Source organism: Carassius carassius, chromosome 5, assembly GCF_963082965.1.
Source record: "Carassius carassius chromosome 5, fCarCar2.1, whole genome shotgun sequence".
NCBI lineage: Eukaryota > Metazoa > Chordata > Actinopteri > Cypriniformes > Cyprinidae > Carassius > Carassius carassius.
This window is the reverse complement of record NC_081759.1, coordinates 2238834-2264889: the sequence shown is the minus strand read 5'-3', so window position 1 is coordinate 2264889 and position 26056 is coordinate 2238834. Positions and strand designations below refer to the sequence as shown.

Below are 26056 nucleotides of genomic sequence, written 5' to 3'. Positions count from 1 at the left end.
AGCCGTTGGTGTGGTGGGAGTTTTGTCCTTCACTCACTGAGGAATTTTCATGGCTGAAGAAACAAAACATAACTCATAAAATATAAGTCTAATGGCAGCGATATAACACAGTAAATACAGCGAAACGTTTCTTCTTAAAGTTAACACTCATGGCGAATGTAAAACAGCCGCTTTTATTCAGAAATAAAGACGTTTCGACCGTTAATAGTTCTGACGGGACATTCAGGAGTTTGGAAAAAACTGGAAGACCAAACCGCCAGAAGGAAAAGGTACACAAATTGTAACACTTTTTACCTCACTTTTTCTTTATTCAAATCAAAGTTTTAGATTTAAATTGTATTATCTACAAAAAAGCAGTTTAAACAAGTAAAAAAAAAAGTAACATGTCTAACGTTATCTGAAAGCAACCCATTAACGTTACACAAATACTGTAATTTATAAAAATGGTGGTGTATGTTCCATAGGTTCTTTAAAGAACACCACGGTATTAAAATGCTAACAGTTAAATTAACAATTACATGCCTCAAAACCTCATGTCAGTAACACTAACTCATCAGTAACGTTATTTATATGTTTTCCCCATCACAGTTAAAAGTAGGCCCTATATATTTGTGACAAGAAATATACATACTACACGTTCAGAATTTAATTCTCGAATTACTCTCTATTTATTCCTGTAATAAATATTACATTTTTAAGGGAAGTAAGTAACGTGCTTGATTAATGCCACCCTAAACAGGTAACGTTAACGTTATAATGCAGATGACTAGGGAGCAGAACAATGACTGTTAAAGTGATTTGCTGTGATTCATTTCTAATCAGTTATTTTTGAACTGGCTTGTTTTTCCGGTGTTCCCTCATTTGCATGTGCATTGACGTGTCTCGTGTTTCTCGTGTCATTGTGGGATTAATCAACGGTGCAGTTAATCTGAAGAATATACTCAGATTATTCCGCAGGTTATCCTAATACGAGCATGCGCAGAACCTGAACATTTCAAAAGATATCTGACGTCATTCCAAAGGGAACCTGCCACTTGTGTCAGAGTAAATGTTTTTTTAAGCACTTTATTGTATATTGTCTGTGTTCATATAGATTGATTCATTCATTTAGTTGCAGCATCAAAGCTCAACCTCAGTTATTAAATTGGGTTTACTGTTAAGTGAGAATAATGCAGGTGGTTTGTTGTGCCATGCAGTGTTTCCCATGCCGCAGGTAAAGTAAAAATCAGTTTTTGTTTTTTTTCTGGGCCATTATGATTAATTCATTGACCCAAGTGTTGGAACAGAAAGTTCCTGATGGATGAAATGGTATCAGTTCCATGGAAATCTGTAATTGTCTTGTTACAAATGTTTAGTTAGTTTTTAACTAATCTGTGTGATCTCTTGTGCTAACCTAAGTCTCTTACCACTCTTTGTTTTTAAGATGCTCTCCGCTCAGTCTTGTTGTCTTTTACCTGTGCTTGTTATTGGATTAGGAGCGGGTCTGTCCAGCAGACAGTGTGTATTATTAGCTTGTCTTCAGCATGTCCTGACCCATCTCGACACATGCTGTCATCAGAGCAGATGGATTCACAGCAGCGTCAGAGGAAGGACTTGTAATTACCAATCGCTGCTTATTCATGTCATGACAGTTTTAATTTTTGTGTTGAAGTCCATGCGTGTTAAATTTGGAAAATGTTCTTACTCTATTGTTGCTCAGCATTTGCTTTGTCTTTCAAATGAGGAAAGTACAAGCAATTAGTCAAATCTTAAATTGTCAACCAAAGGTGTTGGCAATATGACAAGCATATGTATTGGCTTGGTAAATATAAAAAGCGTGTTCCTTTGATGTCATGCATAAACAACACATCTGACATAAAGCAAGCTTAATTATGGTATTGTGCATTATGTAATACACAGTTGCATACGTGGCTCTGAAAGGATATGTTTTTTTTTAAAGAGAAAATTAAAGTTTCCTGAAAATGTGTTCATCCTCAGGCCATCCAATATGTTGTAGATGAGTTTGTTTCTTCATCAGATTTGGAGAAATGTAGCATTACATCACTTATGCACCAATGGATCCTCTGCAGTGAATGGGTGCCGTCATAATGAGAGGCTAAACAGGCTGATAAAAACATCACAATAATCCACACCACTCCAGTCCATCAGTTAACATCTTGTAAAGTAAAGAGCTAGGCCTGCATGTTTGTAAGAAACTAATCCATCATTAAGATGTTTTTAACTTCAAACCATCACTTCTGGCCAAAACATGAGGACATAACCCGTAATTATGCATCATCCAGTGGAAAAGTCCACTCCCTGTTGTCCTCTCAGATCTGTGCAAGTATGCGTATTTCTCTCCAGATTCAGAAAAGAATATTATGAATAGACGATGTTGACATTTTCTGAAGATCAAGTTTGCTTTTGAAATTTCAAGATGTGTTCGAATTGGCATCAGGGCTTGCACTTGCTTGTTCTTTATGATAATAACATGGTCTTTATTAAATGCATCATGCAGGTTAATAGACTGAAAGACAGAAGCCAGGACCTCAGGAAATCTCTCAATGATTCACTGGAAGAGGAGATCAGAGACTTCCTTATTAACGAAGCTGAACTTCACACGTACGATGACCTCACTAAAGTCAACCCGGTGACGCCTTCTACAGGTACATTGTGCAAAAGTGCTTGGGATATATGTCTGTAACACTGGTCATTTTTCTTCATTGGCCTTATGATGTTTACTAAGTGAATAATGTCAAGATTTATTTCTTGCCCAATTCAGATGATGGGATATTCTTCCACATTACAGTATTACAGTCTGATTTTGTGAAATTCTAGATTGGAGCTTGAATTCTGATTCTAAATATTGATAGTCATGTCACATCAAAATGTAATTGTGACTTTTTATCCTACAATTTAGTCTTTATTTTCACAATTTCGAGCTAACATCTTGCAATTCAGATTTTTTTTACTCAGAATCGCTTGTTTATATCTCTAAGAATTGCAAGAAAAACAATTCAGAAACTCAGTTTCTGTCAGAATTGTGAGTTGTTATTATAATATTTTTATTCTGTGGCACAAACAAGCTTCTATACCAGTCCTAAATGTCCTCTTGTTGGGTCAGTGTTGAATTACAGCTGTGGTGTTTTGTGTTTGGCAGTGCTGAAATGTCTGCAGGCCAGGTACAGTGCAAAGGTTTTCTACACACATGCTGGCTGCACGCTGGTCGCCCTCAACCCCTTCCAGCCCATCCCTCACCTGTACTCTCTGGATGTGATGAGGGAATATCACACTGCTCCTCAACCTCAGGTAAACATGCTCAAATCTGTCAGTACATCTCTAAAGTAAAAAATATGGAAGTTACAAATGCTTTAGTGTGGAAGCCATAAATACTTTTTACGGTCATATTAGTGCTTTGATTCATTCCGTGCATTGGTAGAAATGTGTCAACTGGTTTGGTTTTGTTATAAAATTTAGTCACCAAAAAGTGACTAAACCAACCTGAAGTATTTAGTTTACTGGATTATCATCAGATGTATCAAAAACAGGCATTATTGATTGACTATGTAAGTAATAAATGCAATATGTTTTGGTTCTATAGGGCTGGGTGATTTTCCCGATTTTATCGATTAATTCGAATTTAATGCTTTGCCACGATTAGGTTTTTTTTAATCAATGAATCATGATTTTGAATATAAATATTTCCAAATGTTAGAATTAGACACTTGGACAATATACAAGTTAATATGATAATAAAGAGAAAAGAACAATCTAACCGTATGTGATTAACCACTTACATGTGAAGGAACGTAAGTGCTAGGCGTCATTCACACAGAATGCACTTTTGTGTTGACAAAGTGGTGACGCGGGCTATGGATGTTAATTTTCAATAATTTCCATGATCGTCATTTAAATTAATGATCAATTAATTGAATAATCGTTAACCTTAATGGTGCAAAATGCGACTCTTGAAGTGGCACGCAGTCACCAGTATGATAGGATGTGCAAAACAAAAAATTTGCAATGTTTTCAACTGACAGTATGGCATTTAAAATAAAATTATGCCGAACGTAACTGTGGCGTGTGTGGCTGTGCTGTGCTGCGCAGTCAATGAACCATTGCCATCAGCGCTGCTGCAGCAAAACACACTGCTGCTCACATCAAACATTTTTATCTGAGTATTATAACCAGTACTTAGTTTGATCCTGTTCCGGAAAATGTCAAATTTTGCCCTTTTTTTTAATCCAGCATACAGAGCATTAGTTCGTGACAGTTCTTGCGTGCATATGTGGATGAAGCGAACCCGGGTTTGGCTGGATTTGGAGGTTATTGCTCACGTCTCATTTTTCATCAATTCCTGAAAGCGTCCCATTTTTTCATGAATTAAAAATTTGTTCGATTTATTGATTTGTTCACTCAATTCAGTTAAATTATTTATGAACAGGTGCCACAAATTAATAAGTTGTAGGAACAAATTAAGTTGTAGAATGAATCGACTGTGTCCTGTGTGCCACAGCCCTGCAAAGCACAAGATATGAAATACTTATCTGGTGAAATTACTTAGTTACTACATTTCTATTGCTTTCCACGTTGAAGAACTTTGTGTTGTTTTTATTTTAATGTACATTTAAAGTTTAAATCAAATGAAAAGCTTAATTTGTGCATTATGAATGAATGATGATGCATTTATATATATAGGGCCCTATGATTTCCGCGATGCAGAAAATGCAGACGGAATCACGGAATCCAGTCATAAAAATGGAATTCACAGTTTAACGCGGAATGTCACGGAATTTGCCAAATTTTGGATGAATTAATAAAAAGAAGGTCTTTACATTTAAATCAAATCACGATATGGACTAGTATCTGTAACTATTAAGCCTGAAAAGTCGATTTAAATTTGAATTCTGCATGTTCTGTGTGTCTCTGTTAACGCGGTTTCGTCTATCAAACATATGGAAGCTGATGTGACGCTCATAGTGATTTCAGCGTTCGCTGTCTCTCTAAATGAGGAGGTGAACACGAGGAACATCTCCAGAACTGTTCTGTGACTGACTTCATGATTTGATTTGGGTAAAACTAGCGTCATATCACATACACAGAACTGTAAAGGTATTCACAGCAACCCGTCAAAATAAAAGTCCGGTTTAATTTAAAGTCAAGTATTTGCCAGAAATGTTCAGCAGAATGTACATAGCCTACTACTACTTAAAAGAAAGAAACATTATTTTTAAGGAATAATCACACAACATTTCTTCCATGTTTTAATTATAATAGTAAGTCCCCTTTGTTTAACAAAAAATAATGTTTGCTTAATTTTCAATAATTAAAAGATAAATTAAAGTAATGTTTTATACCTTCATTTGATAACTAGATTATTACTGGGGGAGAAAAAGTTTCCTGATTTTAATTAATTAGATATGCTTTTTGATTAATACAATTTAATTGAACCATAAAAAAAAAAGTTGAGAAATTAAAATGGAAAAGAAATGGAATCCAGAAAAATATACCATTACCGTCACTCACAGTCGCTCGCACGTGTTTTGCGCACGAGCCGCACAGCCCAAAATTAACAGGGTTAATCGACCACCGATAGCTTTAATTGATTGCATCTCTTATCGACAATTAATCGATCATCAATTAATCGTTGTCATCCTTAACTTGGGCAGTGGAATAGGAAAAAAAATGCAAGAACGCAAGCGCAACACAAAATAAAAAAATATCAAAAAGCAGCGCAGTTAATAAAGGAAACCCTGTAACTACTACTCTATGTCTGATATTTCATGTTTGCATCATGGTGAGAGGCTGAAAGCTGAATTACCTTGACTTAAAAAAAATTTTTAAAAGCATTTTCAAGTTTGTACTATATGTAGGCTAGTTGTCGTTCATGCATTTTTTCTGCAAAGATATTTAACAAGGGATTTGTTTGACATTTACATTATGTTGACAACTTCATGTGTGGTGCACTTGGAATAGAATTTTCTTTAACTAGAGGGTTAATAAAGAAAAGTTATTTTAATCATGTTGTAGTTACATTTTCAAGTTGACTAGTTAAAAATCGTAAAAAAAAGTGAGAATCGGTCAAACGTTCTGAAAAAAATCTTTTTATTCTTTTTTTTTTATTTACATTTTTTGCCAAATCGCCCTGCCCAAGTTAAATTTTTGTTGCATGAAGCAAAAACAACTATGTTGTAATTGTTTACCATTATGATATAAAATTACTCAACTATGAGATGAAGGTTTTGGACATACATCCAACCCTAGTTTGGGTTTTAAATGTTGCCTTTTGAAACAAGTGATCTGTACCTCCCTTTCAAATGCTTATATTGCGTAACAGATGACAGGATGATGTTTAGTCAATCCATTTGTCTTTTATCATAGCAGAGGACAGTATCAAAACAATGTTTGCACACTTTGTCTGTTCAGTAAGCTGCAGGTTCAGTTGTATTAAATGTAAAGTTAATGAGTCCTTCTCAATCTATGTGTTTCTTGTTATATGTTGTTGCCGCCTTATCATTAACTTGCACAATAATTAAATTAAGTAAAATGGAAGCTATTATTTATGAGGTCTGAACTTTTTACATTGTGCCGTTGACCAGTAACCTTGACAATACTTTGCATGTTTATTTTGACATCAAAGAAAGTTAATGAAAAAACTGCAAATCAGGAAGTAAAAAAATAAATAAACAGTGGCCACTTTAGATATTGCATAAACACTTAAGGACAATTTTTGAAACAGGCAAAGGTTGGTTATATTATATCAAAGACTATAGAATACCCAAGACGTGTTACTCGTATAGTTTTGAATGGGGGAAAATGCAACGCATTTGGTGCTAATGATGTTTGATCATATGCACTGAAACATTTGCCATCTCAACCTGATTTACAGAAACCACTGTTATACAGAAAGCAATGTTAAAGCATACTTTTGTACACAGGAGTTTAAGCCACACATCTTCATCGTAGCAGAAGAGGCTTATAGAAACGTGCAAGGCCAGGTGGAGCCCATGAACCAATCGCTGGTCGTCTCTGGAGAAAGTGGAGCTGGGAAGGTAAAAAATGTTTGTTTTGTGTAATTTCGTAGATCATATTTTTCAGTGCTTGTTTTACAGATACTGCATGATATTAAAGAGGTCTGAAAACAGGCCTAGTTCTATGTAAACATCTCAGAGCTTTACTCTGAGTTGCTCTATTCTTACATGTCAGTCACTTTGTAAATCTGCATCACATTGTGAAAGATTCATAAAACATTCCCAGCTGAAGTGTGCTGCTCAAACTACTCAGCTCAGATTACAGTTACAAAAACACACCTGTTCAAAATGAACCCACTGCTTGCTTGTATCTATTGAAGTTTAGAAAGCCTTTTTTGCTATATGTTTCAATAGTCTCTAAAAATATAAAGTGAAATTATGATTTCTCATCATTGACAGTCTTTAACTGAACTGTCAAGCTCAATATATTTTAAATACATACAGTATTAAGTAGGGATGTGCACGGATAGTCGAACATTCGAATATTCGTTCTGCTCTAATTATTCGATAAATAAAAATGATATTCAAATTTCGCAAAAAAAAAAAAAAAGTTCACAATAAAACCTAATTTGGTCACTTTCTGTGATTCTCCACGGCATATTTGAAGGTGTATGCAAGCAAAAAATAATTAATGAATGATTAAGGGGCCATTCACATATCGCGCCTAATAATGCGTGGAAAAGGCTATGCGCGCCGCTTTCTCCTTTTTTCCAAAGCGCTCGGGCAGAAGCGCTCATGAGGCGACGCGTTCTCTCCATGAAGACGCGGAAATTTCAGCAAAGGATAAATGGATTTGCAGCACAAAAAAAAATCGCTTTCAGTAGCTCTGCTACTAAATTTATTTCTAAATGGCAATCCATATACAGCTATGATCAGCTGTTCCTTCATCTTGGCAGAGCTTTCAACATTGTTACAGGAAAGGATGAAGCTGAATGTTTAGTTCTTGTCACATAACCTGCGTTGCGCTTGTGGCATTCTGAAAAGTTGAGATGTTTTTAACTCGATGCAGTGCGGACGCGCCTGGAAAAAATGGGACCGCGTCGCACTGCTTGCGCATCGGGACCACGTCGCTTCCATTATGAGGGCGCATATCGCGCGCCTACATTGGAAATAACGAACTTGAGCATGCAAAAGACACGATATGTGAACGCCGCCTAAAAGAACTGCGGTCTTCTACAGTACTTCAAATATGCTGTGGAGAATTACAGAAAGTGATCCAAGAACATTGTTGCAGCATCTCTCAAGCAACGAATAAACACAGCTAACTTGGAGAATGCACTGAAAACTCCTCTTCTCGCGTCTGCCCTAGACCCTCGGCACAAACATCTCAGGTTTCTCGATGAAAACATGAGAGAAGTAAGAAAAAAAAAACTTTTTTGAACATTATCAGAACATTTTCCTTGATGCGAGTGGTGCAGATGCAGTCGCCACGATGAAGAAGATGCAATGCCCACTCGTCTGAAAAGGCTGAGCCAGTTCTCCAGCGATGATTACAGAGAGTCCAGCCGAGACGAGTGGGAACAGTTCTTGCTGGAGCCATGTATTCCACCAGATGAGGATCCCATTCAGTGGTGAAACGAAAACACGAAGCGCTTCACAAAACGTATTCGCTTAGCACACCGTTATTTGTGAGTCCCGCCAACGTCTGCGCCGTCAGAGCGCGTTTTCTCTGCGGCCGGCCTTATTGTTAACAGACTAAGGAGCCGACTTTCCCCCAATCATGTTTACATGCCTATATTTCTTAACAAGAACATTTGAAACAATAGAAAAAAAGCAAAAAAGATTTGCTGACAGTTTAAAAGTTAAGTGTAAGCTACATTCTGTACAATAGCCTAATTGCTGCAGGCTGCTTTACGTTTTTTCTTTGTTCACTTTTTTTTTTTTTTTGCTTTTAATCTGTACTTTTGTTTGTTTGCACGCATTGTTAAAGGTTTTCAGCTACAAAACACGATGTGTAATGTTCAAGCTTATTGTAAGCTTGTTCAAAATGAGGAAAACAAATGTTGCTGAAAAATAACGTCTGACTCATTAAACTTAATTTAAATAAACGAATATTCGAATATTCGCTTTTTGTGAGCTCAAATATTTGAATGTGATATTTGTGGAAAACGCCCATCCCTAGTACTAAGATTAGGACTGATCTGAAAACAGTCATCTCACAACATGATTTAGATCAAATCTCTTTTATTAAAAATCTCTTCAGACATGGACGTCACGGTGTCTGATGAAGTATTATGCCACTGTAGCCGCTTCTTCTCAGAAGTGCCAGGACACCGTAGAGAAGATAGAAAGACGAGTACTGGACTCCAACCCAGTCATGGAGGCGTTTGGTGAGAAATACAGGGAGCAGTTGATGTTTCAGTCTCATTTGTCATTTCCTCTCTGAAGATCTGTGATATCGTCCTTACATGCTTTCTTAAAGCCTTTATTTTCCTTTTCCTTCTTCTCCAGGCAATGCCTGCACTTTACGCAATAGCAACAGCAGTCGTTTTGGAAAATACATCCAGCTTCAGCTCAACGGGTCAGTTTTGCTTTCTCTTTGTTACACACATGGAATTGAACATGGAGAATCTTGTGATTGGTGTAAAGGTCTGTGAGTGTTTTTATTTTATTTTAATTTTTTTATTAATTTAGCTCTCAGCTGCTAGTTGGGGCATCAGTGCAGACGTATCTTTTGGAGAAGACCAGAGTGGCTTTCCAAGCACCAACTGAGAGAAATTTTCACATATTCTACCAGGTAAATTAAGAGACTGCATTCACAGAGTTAACCAGGAATAAAAATACTACCAAAGTATACACTGTCACAAGTCGCTTTTCCACCGAAATACTTTACCCCAGACCTGTTGCTGTCTGTGTTTTCATCATGGCTTAAAGTACAGTGAAAATTATGACAAACTCCTGGGGGAAATCACGTAGGGTAGGACATGTTTTTACATCAGTGTTCAACCTGCCACAGGAGCTGCTGAAAGGGTTCTACTCCGGCATCATTGAATCCGTCCTCTGCACTTCTATTACTGTCTGGCGGTTCAGCTCAGCTACCAAAACTGACCTCAGAAGACTACAGAGTATAGTCCAGACTGCTGAGCGAATCATTGGTACAACCCTCCCTACTCTTCAAGAATGGATCCAGAGTGAGCAAAAGGGCTGTCAAAATCACTCTGGACCCCTCACACTAGGGGTGCTATGATCAGGATTTTTGAGGCTGATCACAGAATTTTATATTAATTTATATTAAAAGATTTAAACTTTTCGTACATTATTAAACATTTTAGATTTAAAACTTACCATTGACAGAAACGGTCAGCTCTACTGCCCTTTTTTGCATTTTAATTTGTATTAAAAGCATTCCTGCGGTTCTTAAAGAACTTTAATTAAGAACTTTAAAATTATTGCCTTGTTTATCTAAAAGTGCTCTTTTCCTTTAAACCTTGCCAAAAAACCATAGCCTGCATTGAAACAAAGGCGACTTTAATTATATGCACTTATTATGCAAATAAATGGTGGTTGAAATACAATGCTGCATGACCTGAACGAATCAGCATGTTCAGCGCCAAGTCCCACCCCCAAAATTGAATGACCTTTGAAAAAGTACTACCTCGCGAACTTTATTTAGATCTTGGTTCCTGCAGTGGAAACACAAAGGTACCACGTCAAAGTACCTAGTTCCTGGGGAAAGTTCCTGCGGTGGAAATGGACTCGTATTTTATTCGATTATTTCCAGTAATATGGTAATTCTATGTTGGTTATTTATTATTGGTTTTATTTGAAGATGATGAAAGGAGCCACAGAGAAACAGAGACTAGAATGGATGCTGCCTTTGGAGCAAGACTTTGCTTGGTTGCCACATGCTGAGAAACCCTTAGAAGGCAAGGATTGTACTTCAAGAATTTGTATTTTGATGCATGAAAGTCAATTTTATGAGGCACTGTGTTATTATTTGACATTTTGCATTCTGTTTGTTTGTGTCTGAGCAGAAGACTGTTTGCAAGAGACTGTGGAAGCCATGATCAACCTTGGCATTGATGAGGGGAAACGTACTCAGGTTTTTAGGGTAAGTGAAAATGGTAAAAATATATCAAAACCTCAATGATGATTGGTGTTTGATTATGTTTTTAGATACAGAATACACTCAGTTTTTTGGACTAATTAAATTAACTTGTTAAATTACCTTAATTATGTTATAAAGACAGTATTTATATAAATAGTGTATGGAGACAAAAAAAAAGTTACCTTTTGATTTATGAATGTGAAGTTATATGGATTCATGCACCAAAATAAGACTGCACAGGAGACAAGAAAATGAAGTGTAAACTACTTTGTTAATGGGAGAATTTTTTGGGGAAAAAATATTGTACTGTAGTTTGTAAAATGACATGATTGTTGTCTTTTTGCAAAGATCATTGCAGGTCTTCTGCAGCTGGGGAACGTGGACTTCAGTCCTGCATCAGAAGAGGCTCAGCCTTGTGATCTTGATGGACACTCCAAAGGTGTGATGTGTTTCTTCTGTATAGTTTATATAGAAAGCTTAGCTATGACAGTGAATTAGGCAATGCATATTCCAGACATGATGAGTACTTTTATGAATGATACACATTTATTTCTGGGCTGTGACATGTCCCTGTCACATTCCTCCTCTCACCAGCAATTCGCTGTGGCTCTTTGCTATGAACACTACTGTTCAAAAGTTCGGGGTCTGTAACAATTTCTAATGTTTTTGAAAGAAGTATCTTTGCTGTCCAAGGCTGCATTTTTCTGATCAGTAAAAACAGTAATATTTTGAAATATTAGTACAATTTAACTGTGAAATGTGAATATATTGTAAAATGCTATTTATTGCTTGTGAATTTTCATCATCATTACTCCAGTCTTCAGTGTCACATGATCTTCAGATCACATTCTAATATGTTGATTATTATCAATGTTGAAAACAGTGCTCTTTCATATGTTTGTGGAAACCATGTGCATTTTATTTTTCAGGATTTTTTGGTGAATAGAAAGTTCAAAAGAGCAGCATTTGTTTGAAGTAGAAATCTATTGTAACATTATAAACGTCTTTACTGTGTCTTTTTCAGTTTAATGCATCCTTGCTGTATAAAAGTATTACTTTCTTAATATATATATATATATATATATATATATATATATATATATATATGAAATAAGAATAGGAATATCTATTGTATACTGAGGCCAAAGATGTCAGTAACCCCCCCCAAGGACGTGTTGATATTATTAGCTTGTGTTGATCACTGTTCTCTCTATATTAATGCTGTGCTCAGGTTTCCTGGGGAAAGCCGCTGACCTGCTGCAGGTGTCCTTAGACGAGCTGCAGTCGTGTCTGACCGTGAGAACTCTGCGCGCTGGCAAACATAGCGTCCTCAAACCTTGCTCTCAGTCGGAGTGCGGCGTGCGCAGAGACTGTCTGGCTAAAGTCATTTATGCACAGTGAGTCGTATGAACTAGATTTGACAATTTATGAAGACGCTTACGAATAAAAACACATTTCATATATTTGAGTTCATAGAGTTTTGCATTATTTATAAAATTCGATATACTTAAAGCAAATGCTGTAGAGTGCTGTAGCAAATAGTTTTAATGAACATATTTCAAGATTTTTTTATTTTTTCATTTACAGGCTGTTTGACTGGTTAGTCACTTTCATAAACAACAGTATGTGTTCAGACAATTCCATGTGGTGCAACTTCATTGGTACATATTCTAATTATTCACTTATTTAATTGTAATATATTGCCTAATATAATAATTACTACTAATTTAATGTCAAATCTTTTTTTTTTTTTTAATGCAATGAAAATACTTCTAAAACACATTTAATCCTTGGCTGCTGCCTTCTACAGGTTTGCTGGATGTGTACGGTTTTGAATGCTTCCTCCTGAACAATCTACAGCAGTTGTGCATTAATTACGCTAACGAGAAGCTGCAGCAGCATTTTGTGGCTCATTACCTGAAGGCCCAGCAGGAGGAGTATGTGACCGAGGGGCTGCAGTGGTCCTTCATACGGTACCAAGACAACCAGGGCTGCCTGGACCTGATTGAAGGCAGTCCTTCCAGCATTTTCTCCCTTCTCAATGAGGTCAGCTTGCACTTATCAGAAATCAGAAAAATATTTGCATCACAAATGTAGTGACTGCCTTTATTTATAGCTTATCTATTATCTTGCATAGTGAAAGAGCTTTTTTAGTAGCACTATTGAGTTTATTCTTTCTTTATTTCTCTTTATTCTGTCTGTCTGATTCTTTGGCCACTGTCTTTCTGTGGTCCAGGAGTGTCGTCTGAACAGAGCATCGGATGCGACGCAGTTTCGTGTGCGTCTGCAAAAGGAGCTCTCGGATAACTCCAGCATCAGCTGGGACAAACTCAGCAAAGAGCCCCATTTTACGGTGGCGCACTATGCAGGCAACGTCAGTTACCAGATTGAGGGCATGATGGAGAAGAACAAGGTGCGAACCATAAACAGGGTTTCCGCGGGGCCATGAAAAGTCATAAATTTAACAATAAGAATTTAAGGCCATAAAAATTTTATTTTCCATACAAGGTCATAAAAAACATTTAGCCACGTCTTAAATTGATATGCTAGTCCATTAATTTGTTCTTCCATCAAAATGCGCTCGCAGCGGCAATGGCATTCATTTGTTTCGCCTGTTGTAGTTCTGTATGAGGAATCTGGGTGGGATCACACTGGTATCACAGCGTTCCAGAACTACAAGGTCCATGCGGCAGCATACAGACTTGTCAGAAGGACTTTCACAGAAACCCGTGCGAACTCCGAACATACTGTATCATACTCTGTCACTGTTTACTGAGTCACTGCTTAGGTTAATTGAAATCATCCTGGCTATCACAATGGGAAAATGTACCTTTAACGATCTATGGTTCGAAGACGGTGCGTTTAGTAGCTGGCTCAAGCCCGTCGCTAACAATCGGTATCAAGCATCCAAACACAAGATGCGGAAAAGCTGTACTGAGTAGCTGGTTACTCGCACGCTGTGTTCGGTGCGGAGAGAGAGAGAGAGCCGCGTATCACGGACAGTCCCTCCTGCACATGAACGAACAAATACTAATCACAGTTTTGAACAAACAAAAAAGGATGTGAAAGAGCCCAATTCAGTACCACGGTGTTCAGGTGTTCAGGACTCACGCAGAGAAAGGCGTCTCAAAACGCTTGTACACCGAATTTGCTTCTTTTTGCTCTTGTGCCGAAGAATACATACAAAATATGTCAAAATACCCACCTTGGAAAGTATGCTCAAAAACTTCTTTTTTCAGTTATTTGTCAGTTATTTCTTAAGTGAAAGTAAACAGTTGAGGAAAAAATGCGTTCATCATCTCTTAAAGTGACCGTGCCTAATTTACATACTGGCTGCTGTAATGTTAATCCAAGAAAATAAAAGAAAAATCACTCGCTGCTCTTGACTGCATTACTTTGTAGTTTTAACAAGAATTTATGCACAGTCAAACCAAAAATTATCCAGACTCCAGATATAATTTTTGATATACATATTTTACTAGTAGGTACAGGACTTTAATACATTTATGTAAGTGAGTATAAGCAAACTGTGACATATTATACCCAAAGAATCTTCATACAGTGAACTACTAGTGAAATAGATAAATATAAAAGTTTTATCTATCTATCTATGTATAAAATTGGGAACAAAAATTATTCAGCACCTTATAAAGCATCATGCATTTTTTTTTTCTGAATTGCTAATGCAACCTTTTCACACCACAGTCTGAACAAAATGAAGCATTGCTTGGTAATTGGTCAACAAAGTATTGATAGTTGTGTAAATATTGTCATAATAACAGTTGTCTGTAGTTTTGGTTGATTGTAATCCATTAAATACATTCCTATCAAAGTTATGACATTATCAAGACGAATTTGTTCTGACACAGTTTAACTCTAAGTTCTTGTCATATTTTATAAACATTTTAGAAGCAATAGCAAATAAACTGTAATAATGTGAGAAATGTTCAAGGAGTCTGAATAAATTTTGGTTTGATTGTATATTTAATTTTTACATTGAAGACTATCCAGTGCTATTTTACATTTAATTATTCGGTTTCTGTACCTGGACACCTACAAACTTGAAAAAAACTTAAACATTGTGTAAATACCACAAATAAATAAAAATGAACGAACATACAAATTAAACAATTTTAAACAGGGCCCACTGGTACAACCTTCACTGGGGCCCCGCTGACCCCAGCTATGCCCTGCCTGTGGGTGTACTGGCATAAAATATTTGTTAATTTACAATGTTACTTTACAATGTTACAATTGTTAAGTGTTCCTATGTTCTTGATACTCAAGGAAAAGAAGGCGAAGGCTTCAGTTTCTTAATCTAAAGAAACAATAGAATAACTCTTTAAATAATAAAACTTGTTACTTTCAGTGAAAGTCAATAATAAAAAAAGACTTTTGAAAGGAATTTTAAAGACTGAAGTTATTTATCGTAATTCGTGTAGGACATAAATTCAAATCCTAATAGTCATAAAAAGGTCTTAAGTCTTAAATTTGACTGATTAAACCCTGCAGAAACCCTGTATAAAAGTAGTTTAATAAAAGTACACACAAACTATGTGACTGTTCTATGCTGAGATTTCTTTCTTAGGGATTAATGAAGTCCATTTGTTCTGTAGGACCCGGTTCCCCCTGAGATCATCAGTCTCCTTCAGAAGTCCCAGGATTCATTGCTGAACAGTCTCTTTGCTGACGATGACCGTGAGAGTGAAGGGTCTAGAAAACACAGTAAAGTGGTCACTGTTGTCTCCAAATTTAAGGTACATGTTTTTAAGCTGTATTAGATAGTGTTTATTGAAAGATTTCTTTCTGTGGTTTTAAGTAATTAAAAAGGGGTTTAGCTGTTAATCATGATGATTCACATTATAAGATGATACAGCAGGAAAAAAAAAGTATTGAACACGTCACCATTTTTCCCAGTAAATATATTTCTAAAGGTGCTGTTGACATTCAGTTTTCACCTTCATGTTATTAACAGCCCAAAGTAATCCATACATACAAATAAGTTCAGAAATTAAGTTGTGTAATGAAACGGAGTTACACATGGAAAAACAGGTCAAAGGTAAAGTTTTAAAGAAGACAGATAAAGATACTGCATTGTTTTTAGACTGACCTGCAACTGTGTTTGATATAATCATTTGTTTGTGTTTCTGTGAATATGCAGAACTCTCTTGAAAGCCTGATGAAGATTTTGCACAGCACCACGCCGCACTACACGCGCTGCATCAAACCCAACCCTGACTGCAGACCGCTCACCTTCAAAAAGGAAGAGGTATGAAAAACCCATGCATTTCTGTCTCATTTCACTTGGGATTCCCTTGGGATTTATACAGTAGTTCACGGCTTGGTTTGGGAAGTCTCGTTTTGGTTTGCATACAGGTTATCGCTCAGCTTGAGGCCTGTGGGATAGTAGAAACCATAAACATCAGTGCAGCAGGATTTCCCATCAGGTAACACTACAAGCACATCTCAGTCTCTACATTTAACAAATAATTCAAAATAACCTGGATGACATTCCAAAATTTTGTATATTTCATATCATCTCAAAGTTAGAGATGTTCTTACAGAATTCCTTTCAGAATCAAAACTAAGTTTCTTTTGTATTATTTGTACAGGATCCCATATGGCAGTTTCCTCCAAAGATACGGGATGATTGCTAACACCAGACTAACTGCACAAATAAACCAAGCGAACAGTACGTAGAACATGATGTGTATACAAAGTACTGTCTGTTTTTTTTCGTTCTCCTGTTTAATATCTGAATCCTGTCTTTTCTTTCAGTAACCTTCTCTCATTTCTTTCTGTCCTTAATGAACACAGTGCTTATAATAATGTGAATTACAGGTGAATTACTGCATGCTTATTTAGTGGATATCTTGCATGCAGTGATGCATTTGCTTGCCTTTTCCTCTTACTCTCTTTACTATTACCTTCTTACTAATGTCTTTTGTAGAAACAAATAGATCTTTGTTCAAGTGGTTGAATCTTTTTTGCATGTGGTTTCATGTCACTGCTTGTGGGATTTAATACAGATAAGAATTTCTTACATGTGCACATTAGTTAGTTGAACATTAGTAAAAATCTGTTCTTTATCTCTGATAAACCAAGGGAGCTTGATGCCGTTCCTAAAGATCTACCTTCCTGCAGAGACTAAATCTAATCAAACACACCTAAACCAACCAAGTTAGGTAATGAAAAATACAGGTGTGTGTTAGAGCAGGATTGGGAGTAAAATCTACAGGAAGGTGGATTCATGGGAACAGGACTGAACATGTCTGCTCTAATACCTAGACCCACCACGAGTAAAAGCAAGTTTTTAACAAAACATAACGCACCTATAAGATGACCCTAAAGTGCTGGATTTCAGTTGCATTAGGGTAAACGGGGTAAAGTTTTCTGCTAATAAATGTCAGTGTACTTCACCAATTGATTTATCACAGTACATTTAACACAGTTGTTTGTGATACAGTTTTCTTAAATGTTATGTTCAATATGCAGATGAGGCTTTATCTAATTAACTCACATCAATTTGCATATACATGTATATATTTGACTATTTTTAAAGAATAAACCCTTATATAAATCAGGTAAATAATATATGACCAAACCATACTGCAAAACCTTTAGAATTTAGATGGGTATAAAATTGCAAAGTTGGTTTATGTAAGTAAACCAAAACAAGCACTTAAATGTGTGTTTTGGGTGTTTTCTCTCCTAAAGAAGACATGTTATGGAAGCAAAATTCCTCAACATTGACCAGTGCATGAAAAGCAATGGTTTTACTGGCAGTGCCTTGCCTTAAAGCTCAATTAAAGTTGCATAAAAATATATTTCTAAAGCTCATGTTTCATTCACAGGCCCTGGGATGAGTAATCAGGCTGTTCTGGGATCTGCTGTAGAGGATGTGCTCAATGTGGTCCTAAAGAGACCTGCCACACACTCCACCCTCAGCCCTGAGGACAACAACAACATGGTGCACTGTGGCAGGACCAAAGTCTTTCTCACACACTCCTTGGTAAAGCATGCAGTCTGATTACTTATGATTGTAATGCAATTTGTAAAATGCCCATTTGCTCTGAGGAAGCTGTTGAAAGTTAACTGAACTCTTTCAGCCTGTTTACTCTGTCTCAGCTGATGCAATCACAAGCTGTCAGATGTGTTTGATCTTGATGTCAGTAGTTAATTGAGCGTGTGTTGTGCAGCTGGAGATGCTGGAGGAGCACCGGAGCAGGGTGCGCTCACAGAAGGCCTTCTGTATCCAGTGCTGCTGGCGCAGGCACCAGACCCGTCAGTGTAACCTGAGGACACAGGCTGCCACCCGCTTACAAGCAGGTTAGGATTTAACATCTTTGTTCTGCGATTACAGGTAGTATGGTTGGATAACAAATAGGCCTGCACTATTTGGGGACTACTGCACTATTTATTTATTTATTTTTTCTGACAACATTTTGTGGTTATATATCAATATGGCTATTTAATGAAAAAATGAATAAATAATAATAAATAATAAATTAATGAATAAATAATACAACCCGAATTCCGGAAAAGTTGGGACGTTTTTTAAATTTTAATAATATAATAACTAAAAGACTTTCAAATCACATGAGCCAATATTTTATTCACAATAGAACATAGAAAACATAGCAAATGTTTAAACTGAGAAAGTTTACAATTTTATGCACAAAATGAGCTCATTTCAATTTTGATTTCTGCTACAGGTCTCAAAATAGTTGGGACGGGGCATGTTTACCATGGTGTAGCATCTCCTTTTCTTTTCAAAACAGTTTGAAGACGTCTGGGCATTGAGGCTATGAGTTGCTGGAGTTTTGCTGTTGGAATTTGGTCCCATTCTTGCCTTATATAGATTTCCAGCTGCTGAAGAGTTCGTGGTCGTCTTTGACGTATTTTTCGTTTAATGATGCGCCAAATGTTCTCTATAGGTGAAAGATCTGGACTGCAGGCAGGCCAGGTTAGCACCCGGACTCTTCTACGACGAAGCCATGCTGTTGTTATAGCTGCAGTATGTGGTTTTGCATTGTCCTGCTGAAATAAACAAGGCCTTCCCTGAAATAGACGTTGTTTGGAGGGAAGCATATGTTGCTCTAAAACCTTTATATACCTTTCAGCATTCACAGAGCCTTCCAAAACATGCAAGCTGCCCATACCGTATGCACTTATGCACCCCCATACCATCAGAGATGCTGGCTTTTGAACTGAACGCTGATAACATGCTGGAAGGTCTCCCTCCTCTTTAGCCCGGAGGACACGGCGTCCGTGATTTCCAACAAGAATGTCAAATTTGGACTTGTCTGACTATAAAACACTATTCCACTTTGAAATAGTCCATTTTAAATGAGCCTTGGCCCACAGGACACGACGGCGCTTCTGGACCATGTTCACATATGGCTTCCTTTTTGCATGATAGAGCTTTAGTTGGCATCTGCTGATGGCACGGCGGATTGTGTTTACTGACAGTGGTTTCTGAAAGTATTCCTGGGCCTATTTTGTAATGTCATTGACACAATCATGCCGATGAGTGATGCAGTGTCGTCTGAGAGCCCGAAGACCACGGGCATCCAATAAAGGTCTCCGGCCTGGTCCCTTACGCACAGAGATTTCTCCAGTTTCTCTGAATCTTTTGATGATGTTATGCACTGTAGATGATGAGATTTGCAAAGCCTTTGCAATTTGACGTTGAGGAACATTGTTTTTAAAGTTTTCCACAATTTTTTTACGCAGTCTTTCACAGATTGGAGAGCCTCTGCCCATCTTTACTTCTGAGAGACTCTGCTTCTCTAAGACAAAGCTTTTATAGCTAATCATGTTACAGACCTGATATCAATTAACTTAATTAATCACTAGATGTTCTCCCAGCTGAATCTTTTCAAAACTGCTTGCTTTTTTAGCCATTTGTTGCCCCCGTGCCAACTTTTTTGAAACCTGTAGCAGGCATTAAATTTTAAATGAGCTAATTAAGTGGATAAAAGTGTACAATTTCTCAGTTTAAACATTTGCTACGTTATCTATGTTCTATTGTGAATAAAATATTGGCTCATGTGATTTGAAATTCCTTTAGTTTTCATTTTATTAAAATTTAAAAAAACGTCCCAACTTTTCCGGAATTCGGGTTGTAATTATTATGACTACTTAAAATATCAAAAAAGTTACTAAATAAAAACAAAATAATAAATATTACTTTGACTCTTCACTACTCTTTAATAAATGGATTAGTGTGGTTATTAGAGGAAGCTTTTTCCATTTAAGATCTATTGCAAAGTTGAAGAATATTCTTTCAAGCAAAGACTTAGAAGTTGCAATTCATGCTTTTGTAACATCACGATTAGATTATTGCAACTCTCTTTATTGTGGTCTTCCTCAATCTCGATTGCAAATTGTTCAAAATGCTGCTACAAAACTTTTGACTGGGTCTAGAAAGAGGGATCATATTTCTCCTGTTTTGGCATCCCTTCACTGGCTTTCCATTAAGTTTAGAGTTGATTTAAGATCCTTATGTTTGTTTACAAGGCATTGTCTGGCTGTGCACCAAGGTATATTTGTGATCTTATTGTGCCATACTGTCCTGCTAGGTCACTTAGATCTTCAAATCACTTGCTTTTAAATTTGTCATGAAGTCATTACAAATTAAAGGGTGATCGGGCCTTTTCTGTGGCTGGGCCCAAGCTTTGTAATGCTCTTCCTTATCATGTGAGGTCTGCTCCTTCATTGGACATTTTTAAATCTACTCTGAAAACATTTTTATTCTTTAGCTTTTGGAAATTTGTAATTGTTGTTTTTTTATAGTGTAGTCCTGCTATGCACTATGTACAGCACTTTGGATCAATTTTTATTGTGTTAAATGTGCTTTATAAATAAAGGTTGTTGTTGTTGTATATTGTAATTTCACTGTAAAATGAAAAAAAAAAATCATTTAAGAATTTATTTATTCATACACTTAAACAGTAAAATTACAATAATAATATTGTGGCTGTCTTAATTTTGTCATTTTAACCATTACATTAAATCATTAAACTTTTATTTTGACGGAAAACCGCATAGAGAAGTCAAAGCTTCTCTTTTGTGGAAAACGCTTCTCATTACAATTTTTTATTTTAAATAAATCATGCAATCCTAATGACAGATTACCTTGTTCTAGACTTTTCACAGTTATTGCTAAATATTAAACCTGGAAATAAGCTGGTTGTGTTTGTAGACTGTTTGTAGGCACAGCTTATGTGATAAAGTGCACAATCGAGAAGACATTATTATTCAGGAATAGATCCAGTGACTGTGCATTTCTCTCTGACCTCTGCCTGACTGAAGGAGCAGACATCTGCTGTGTGTCTAGATGTTGACACCTGATCAACTTCCTCCTGATTATCCCTTAAACTCAAAACAGAACAGATGCTGCTCATCTGAGCCACACACCTGCTTCACTGAGATCAGTAGAGCCAAAGGCCAAATCAGACCACACTAATTTCATAGTGCAAGTCATACAGTATAGAGGATGTAGTAATCAAGCTGCATGAGTAATCAAAGTTAAACCAAAAGCACTGTGCTCATTTACACGTGAGCAGCTCATTATGCCACTTATCACAAACTCCATATCTGCTTCTGTCAGAGTTTAAATCATAAGAAAAAATAGCTCTATATAGTTATAATGTTTTTTTTAACACTGTGTATCTTTTTTCACAGGTGTGAGAACCTGGCTGGTCAGAAGAGAGATTAAGAAATGGCACAAAGCTGCATCAATCATCCAAACCAAATGGAGGCGCTGGAGGGTAAGCATTGTGCTGATTTTTATTTTTGTTAAAGGTCCCATGACATGAAAATTTCACTTTCTGAGGTTTTTTAACATTAATATGACTTCCCCTAGCATGTCTGTGGTCCCCAAGTTTCTAAAAATTTTAATCGGTGTAAATCGAGATTTTACTATCTTTCTCTGCCCTTGAAAAAATGGAAGCTCAAACGGGCTGATCTGGAATCTCCTCTTTGTGACGTTGTAAAGAGAAATGTTACCTCCCCTTTCTCTGCTTTGCCCGCCCAAATATTTACATATAATTCAGTCGCAATGTCAGCACAGGCGTTACAAACAGACTTTTATGATATGGATTCGACAGCACCGGCACAAACCGTGAGTAACAGTGTTCATTAATGCCTGATCTGTGATCAGTGTTTTCTGATGTGTAGTTAATCATTCAAGTTCACACAGACTTTCTTTCTAAATCGTTTAATACTGTTTATGCATCAGTGAATCAAGCCAGTGACTAAACGATCAACTTCACGTTGTTTCTCTTAGTAGCATGAAACAAATCTGTTATTTAAATTGTGATTTAACTACAGAGAGCGATCAAAGAACGCTCCCTTTTTTCCGGAGCTGTCACACATCGCGAGTAAATCTGCACACTTGCCTAAACTGCCGTTACATTGAATGACGCTGTTATGCTGCACAACAAAGCTCTTACTGTATTCATGTGTTTGCTTTTAGTTGTGGTGAAAGCATTTTGTGAGAGAAAACGTTTTGCAATAATGACGAGATGACTGCATTCACGCGATAAACAAACTCTGTCTACTCAATGCTCATCACTGCAGCCTTTCATGTGATGGGAAAAGATCGAAAAAATAATTATATAATCAACAAATCCACTATTCGTTAATCTCGACAGCTGTAGTATATATATATATATATATATATATATATATATATATATATATATATATATATATATATATATTAGAGGGTTCCACATGTAATACGCATTTCAAATGCAAAGATGTCAGCCAATCACAACAGTTGTCGTTTCCTCTGAGTCTCATAGCAGACACGCCCCTTCAAACAGAGCATTCAAGCCAGAGGGCTAATATCAGGATATAAAAAATGCTTTTTATTTCTAAATTTTAAATGTAAAAATCATACTAACAATATAAGTACACCTAAGGAAACATTAACAAGCATTTAAAGAAAAGGAAATAATCCATGTCATGGGACCTTTAATTTAAGATGTTGGACAGGACTTGATTTGGTCTTTTGGGAATCGATTGGATTGTGAAGACAGTTTTATACCAGGGGATGAGGGCAGGTGTTTGAAAGGGAAGGAAAGAAATAAAATGCAAACATTAATTCTTTTTTTATTTTATTAATCTTTTAAAATGTAATCAAATGTAACAATTCTTTTTAGTTTTTTACTAATAAAGTGCTACACAGCAGAGATTTCCTGCTTAAATTAAAACACGGTCGAAAAATAGTATGCTATTCCTTAAAAAGTATTTTGAGAAATTGTTTAATAGATTACATTAGATTAGATTAGATTCAACTTTATTGTCACTGCACATGTAAGGTACAAGGCAACGAAATGCAGTTAGCATCTAACCAGAAGTGCAATAAGCAGTAAATACAGAATATACAAGGTCTACAATATGTACAATGACTATACAGATAAGTATTATGGACATAATTTACAGATTTTAAATACTATCAGCATGATATACAGATAGGTGTACTATGGACATACTATACAGATGGATTATATAAAAGCGTATGTACACTATAGGCAGAACTATGAACATATGAACAATTTACACTATTGCAATGGACAGTAAAGTGCATAGAAAAATTACAGTGTGCAAATGGATTACTCAGTGTTTCTGGATGAACAGACAGTAGTGCAAGTAATAACAAGCGTACTGTTTTTTGCTTGTAAATAAATAAATAAAGTATTACTTTGAGAAGTACATTACAGTATATAATATACATTTTTAATGAAAAGTTTTGAGTGCCACATGGTTTTGTTTTGTAATTGTAATATTCCTTAAAAAAAGGAATTATTATTGTCATTAATATACAGTATTATTATATTCCTGTGAAATGTACCCAAACTGAACGTTTATTTTGTTATAAGACCTTTGAGTTTCTGTGTTTATTTAATATGCTTTATCAAATGAAATGTTTGTTTTATTTCCTTTTTCATTTAGAATTGTGGCATAAAATGGGTTACAAACAACATTTCCTGCTGACTTTAAATGTAGATTGTTTTAGCTTCAGTTCTACATGTTTTGTGCCGTTTTCTTATCTCTCTGTGTTCCTCCTCGATAGGCGTGGATGGATGCGTTAGCTGAGGCAGAGCTGGATGATGCTGAGGATTTCATGGAGAACGAAGCATCATGTGTGTTGCCGAAGCTGGATGCTCTGCTGAAGGAGAGAGGCTCTGTGCAGCTCTCCAGCATCCAGGAGCCTGTGATGGTCAGAGGATGGCCCATCGGTCTGGTCATGGCCTCTGCTCCCAGCGTCACCGTCTCTCTGACAGCCACGGGTTTCCAGCGGATCGTGTCCATGATGGCCTGTCTTAAGATCCCATTCAGACACGGCGAATACAAAGTAAAGACCAACCAGTTTGACCAGGGAGTGGCGTCTATCAGAGCTCAGCCGCGGGTAAGAGACGCTTCAGACATACGGCTATCTTGAGTGACCATTAACTATTCCAGGAGAAATACAGCTTAGTAGAGATGTTCATTTCAGTTATTTTTCCTAACCAACACTTGTTAACCGATTATTTTAAATGAGAATGAATTAAATTAGAAAGGATCAGTGTCTGTGACCCGTTAAAAATACTAACAATTGTTTCCCGGGATAAATATATTTTTAATTAATAAATTACAAAAATGAATGAAAAACGCAGTTTTTATTCGTTTTTATTTATTAATTTGAGTGATTTTAGAACTTTAAGTATTTCTGCTAGTTTCAAGGCAAAACAGTACAAAATAAAGAATTAAAAAATACAAAAGTAAAATAAAAAACTAAAATAAAAAAATAATTGTTTTTAGTTAACTACAATAACCCTGACACATTTTGATGTAATATTATATAGAATTTTTCTTTAGTGAATCATGCTTTTATGCTCAAATTATTCTGAGAACAAGCTGAAATATTGCTTTAACTGTGGTGTAACTGTTTGTTTTGACAGGGCTCCATTAAGATGCATCTTCAGAGGTCTCCGCTGCTCTACGCTGACATGCACCCAATGCACAAGACAGACGTGGTGACCGGATTCAACCAGATCCTGCTGGAGAGAACCTAAGATTTCATGCTGTTAAAAGTTTTCATGCAGCCAGTGCACCTTTCAAATAGACTACATTAAGTGATATTAAACATTTAGCCTTGCTGCCTTAATGTTAGTGCAATTCAGTGTTTAGTTGTTTTTACTCTCTCAGGTTTCAGCAAGTGCCTTTTAATTCTGCTGCGTTCAATCAGTATATACTCCAAAGCGTTTTATAACTATTAATTTATAATAGCATGATCTGTCATCATTTAAATAATGTTTCTTGCACAGCTTTAAAAAGTGATAATTGTAGATAATTTTTCAGTTTTTATTCATGATGTGCTGCTAATATATACCAAAATCGGGTATTTTTAACATTTTGATTTCTGTTATTATCAGTTACAAACTGATAACAGGCTTTAAAACAATGTTATTAATGAGTTATAATGATAACTGAGGGAGATACTGGAGAATATAGTATTCTTAATGTTAATACAAGTTTGTACACTTTTCTTGGCATCTTTTTTTACTTTTTCATTGCACAAACACTACTGGGAAAAGCCATTGTTTCAGCATTGCTGTTTATGTTCTTACCAAAGCAAATGGAGTTAATATACTTTTTGCATTTGTATCTGAACTCGTTTTGTCAAGATTTTTCATTTTTTGCAGTTTTAGACTGAAATATATTTTCTATCACCAGCTGCTCACAGGCACAACACAGCGTTCCTCCTTAGATAATGTGGGGGTTTTTTGTTTGTTTTTTAAACATTTAATTGCATGCACAAGCTTCTTTTATGACTAAAAATAATCAATATCTCTGTATATTTATAATCTCAGGGCATAAATCAGCAAAACGTGACTTGTAAACAGGTTTTTTTTTTTTTTTTGTACAACACAGCACTACTTTAACAAACCATGTCAAACACCTTGTCAAGCTTTGATAATGCTACTAAAGATTATTACAGGCT

The 26056-nt window shown here is 36.2% G+C and overlaps 1 protein-coding gene across 3 annotated transcripts; it reads left to right on the top strand.

The window, feature by feature from the left end:
- Positions 1 to 6: 6 nt before the first annotated feature.
- LOC132140593 (unconventional myosin-XIX-like) lies at positions 7 to 26056 on the top strand. 3 transcript variants are annotated; one of them, XM_059549407.1, is made up of 23 exons: positions 9 to 269; positions 2498 to 2645; positions 3140 to 3288; positions 6918 to 7031; positions 9214 to 9340; positions 9462 to 9531; positions 9645 to 9747; positions 10780 to 10876; positions 10985 to 11061; positions 11407 to 11497; positions 12290 to 12455; positions 12646 to 12719; positions 12869 to 13104; positions 13295 to 13471; positions 15675 to 15815; positions 16220 to 16327; positions 16435 to 16505; positions 16671 to 16750; positions 17913 to 18070; positions 18258 to 18387; positions 21748 to 21833; positions 24146 to 24481; positions 25014 to 26056. In XM_059549407.1, the coding sequence occupies exons 1-23, from the start codon at positions 150 to 152 to the stop codon at positions 25125 to 25127; spliced, it is 2973 nt and encodes a 990-aa protein (XP_059405390.1). In that variant the 5' UTR covers positions 9 to 149; the 3' UTR covers positions 25128 to 26056. The 3 variants fall into 3 exon arrangements, with proteins under 3 accessions (XP_059405391.1, XP_059405392.1, XP_059405390.1); XM_059549409.1 differs by lacking the exons at positions 18258 to 18387; positions 21748 to 21833; positions 24146 to 24481; positions 25014 to 26056 and adding an exon at positions 16837 to 16899 and having other exon boundaries at positions 8 to 269; positions 17913 to 18053; XM_059549408.1 differs by lacking the exons at positions 17913 to 18070; positions 18258 to 18387; positions 21748 to 21833; positions 24146 to 24481; positions 25014 to 26056 and adding an exon at positions 16900 to 17870 and having other exon boundaries at positions 7 to 269.

What these genes read in the sequence shown, in the direction of transcription:
- LOC132140593 (XM_059549407.1), top strand. Translation starts at nt 150, where the DNA reads ATGGCGAATGTAAAACAGCCGCTTTTATTCAGAAATAAAGACGTTTCG. An exon ending in TCACCTTCAAAAAGGAAGAG is followed by an intron (nt 16,328 to 16,434) that starts GTATGAAAAACC and finishes GTTTGCATACAG; the next exon opens with GTTATCGCTCAGCTTGAGGC. An exon ending in TCTTTCTCACACACTCCTTG is followed by an intron (nt 18,071 to 18,257) that starts GTAAAGCATGCA and finishes TGTGTTGTGCAG; the next exon opens with CTGGAGATGCTGGAGGAGCA.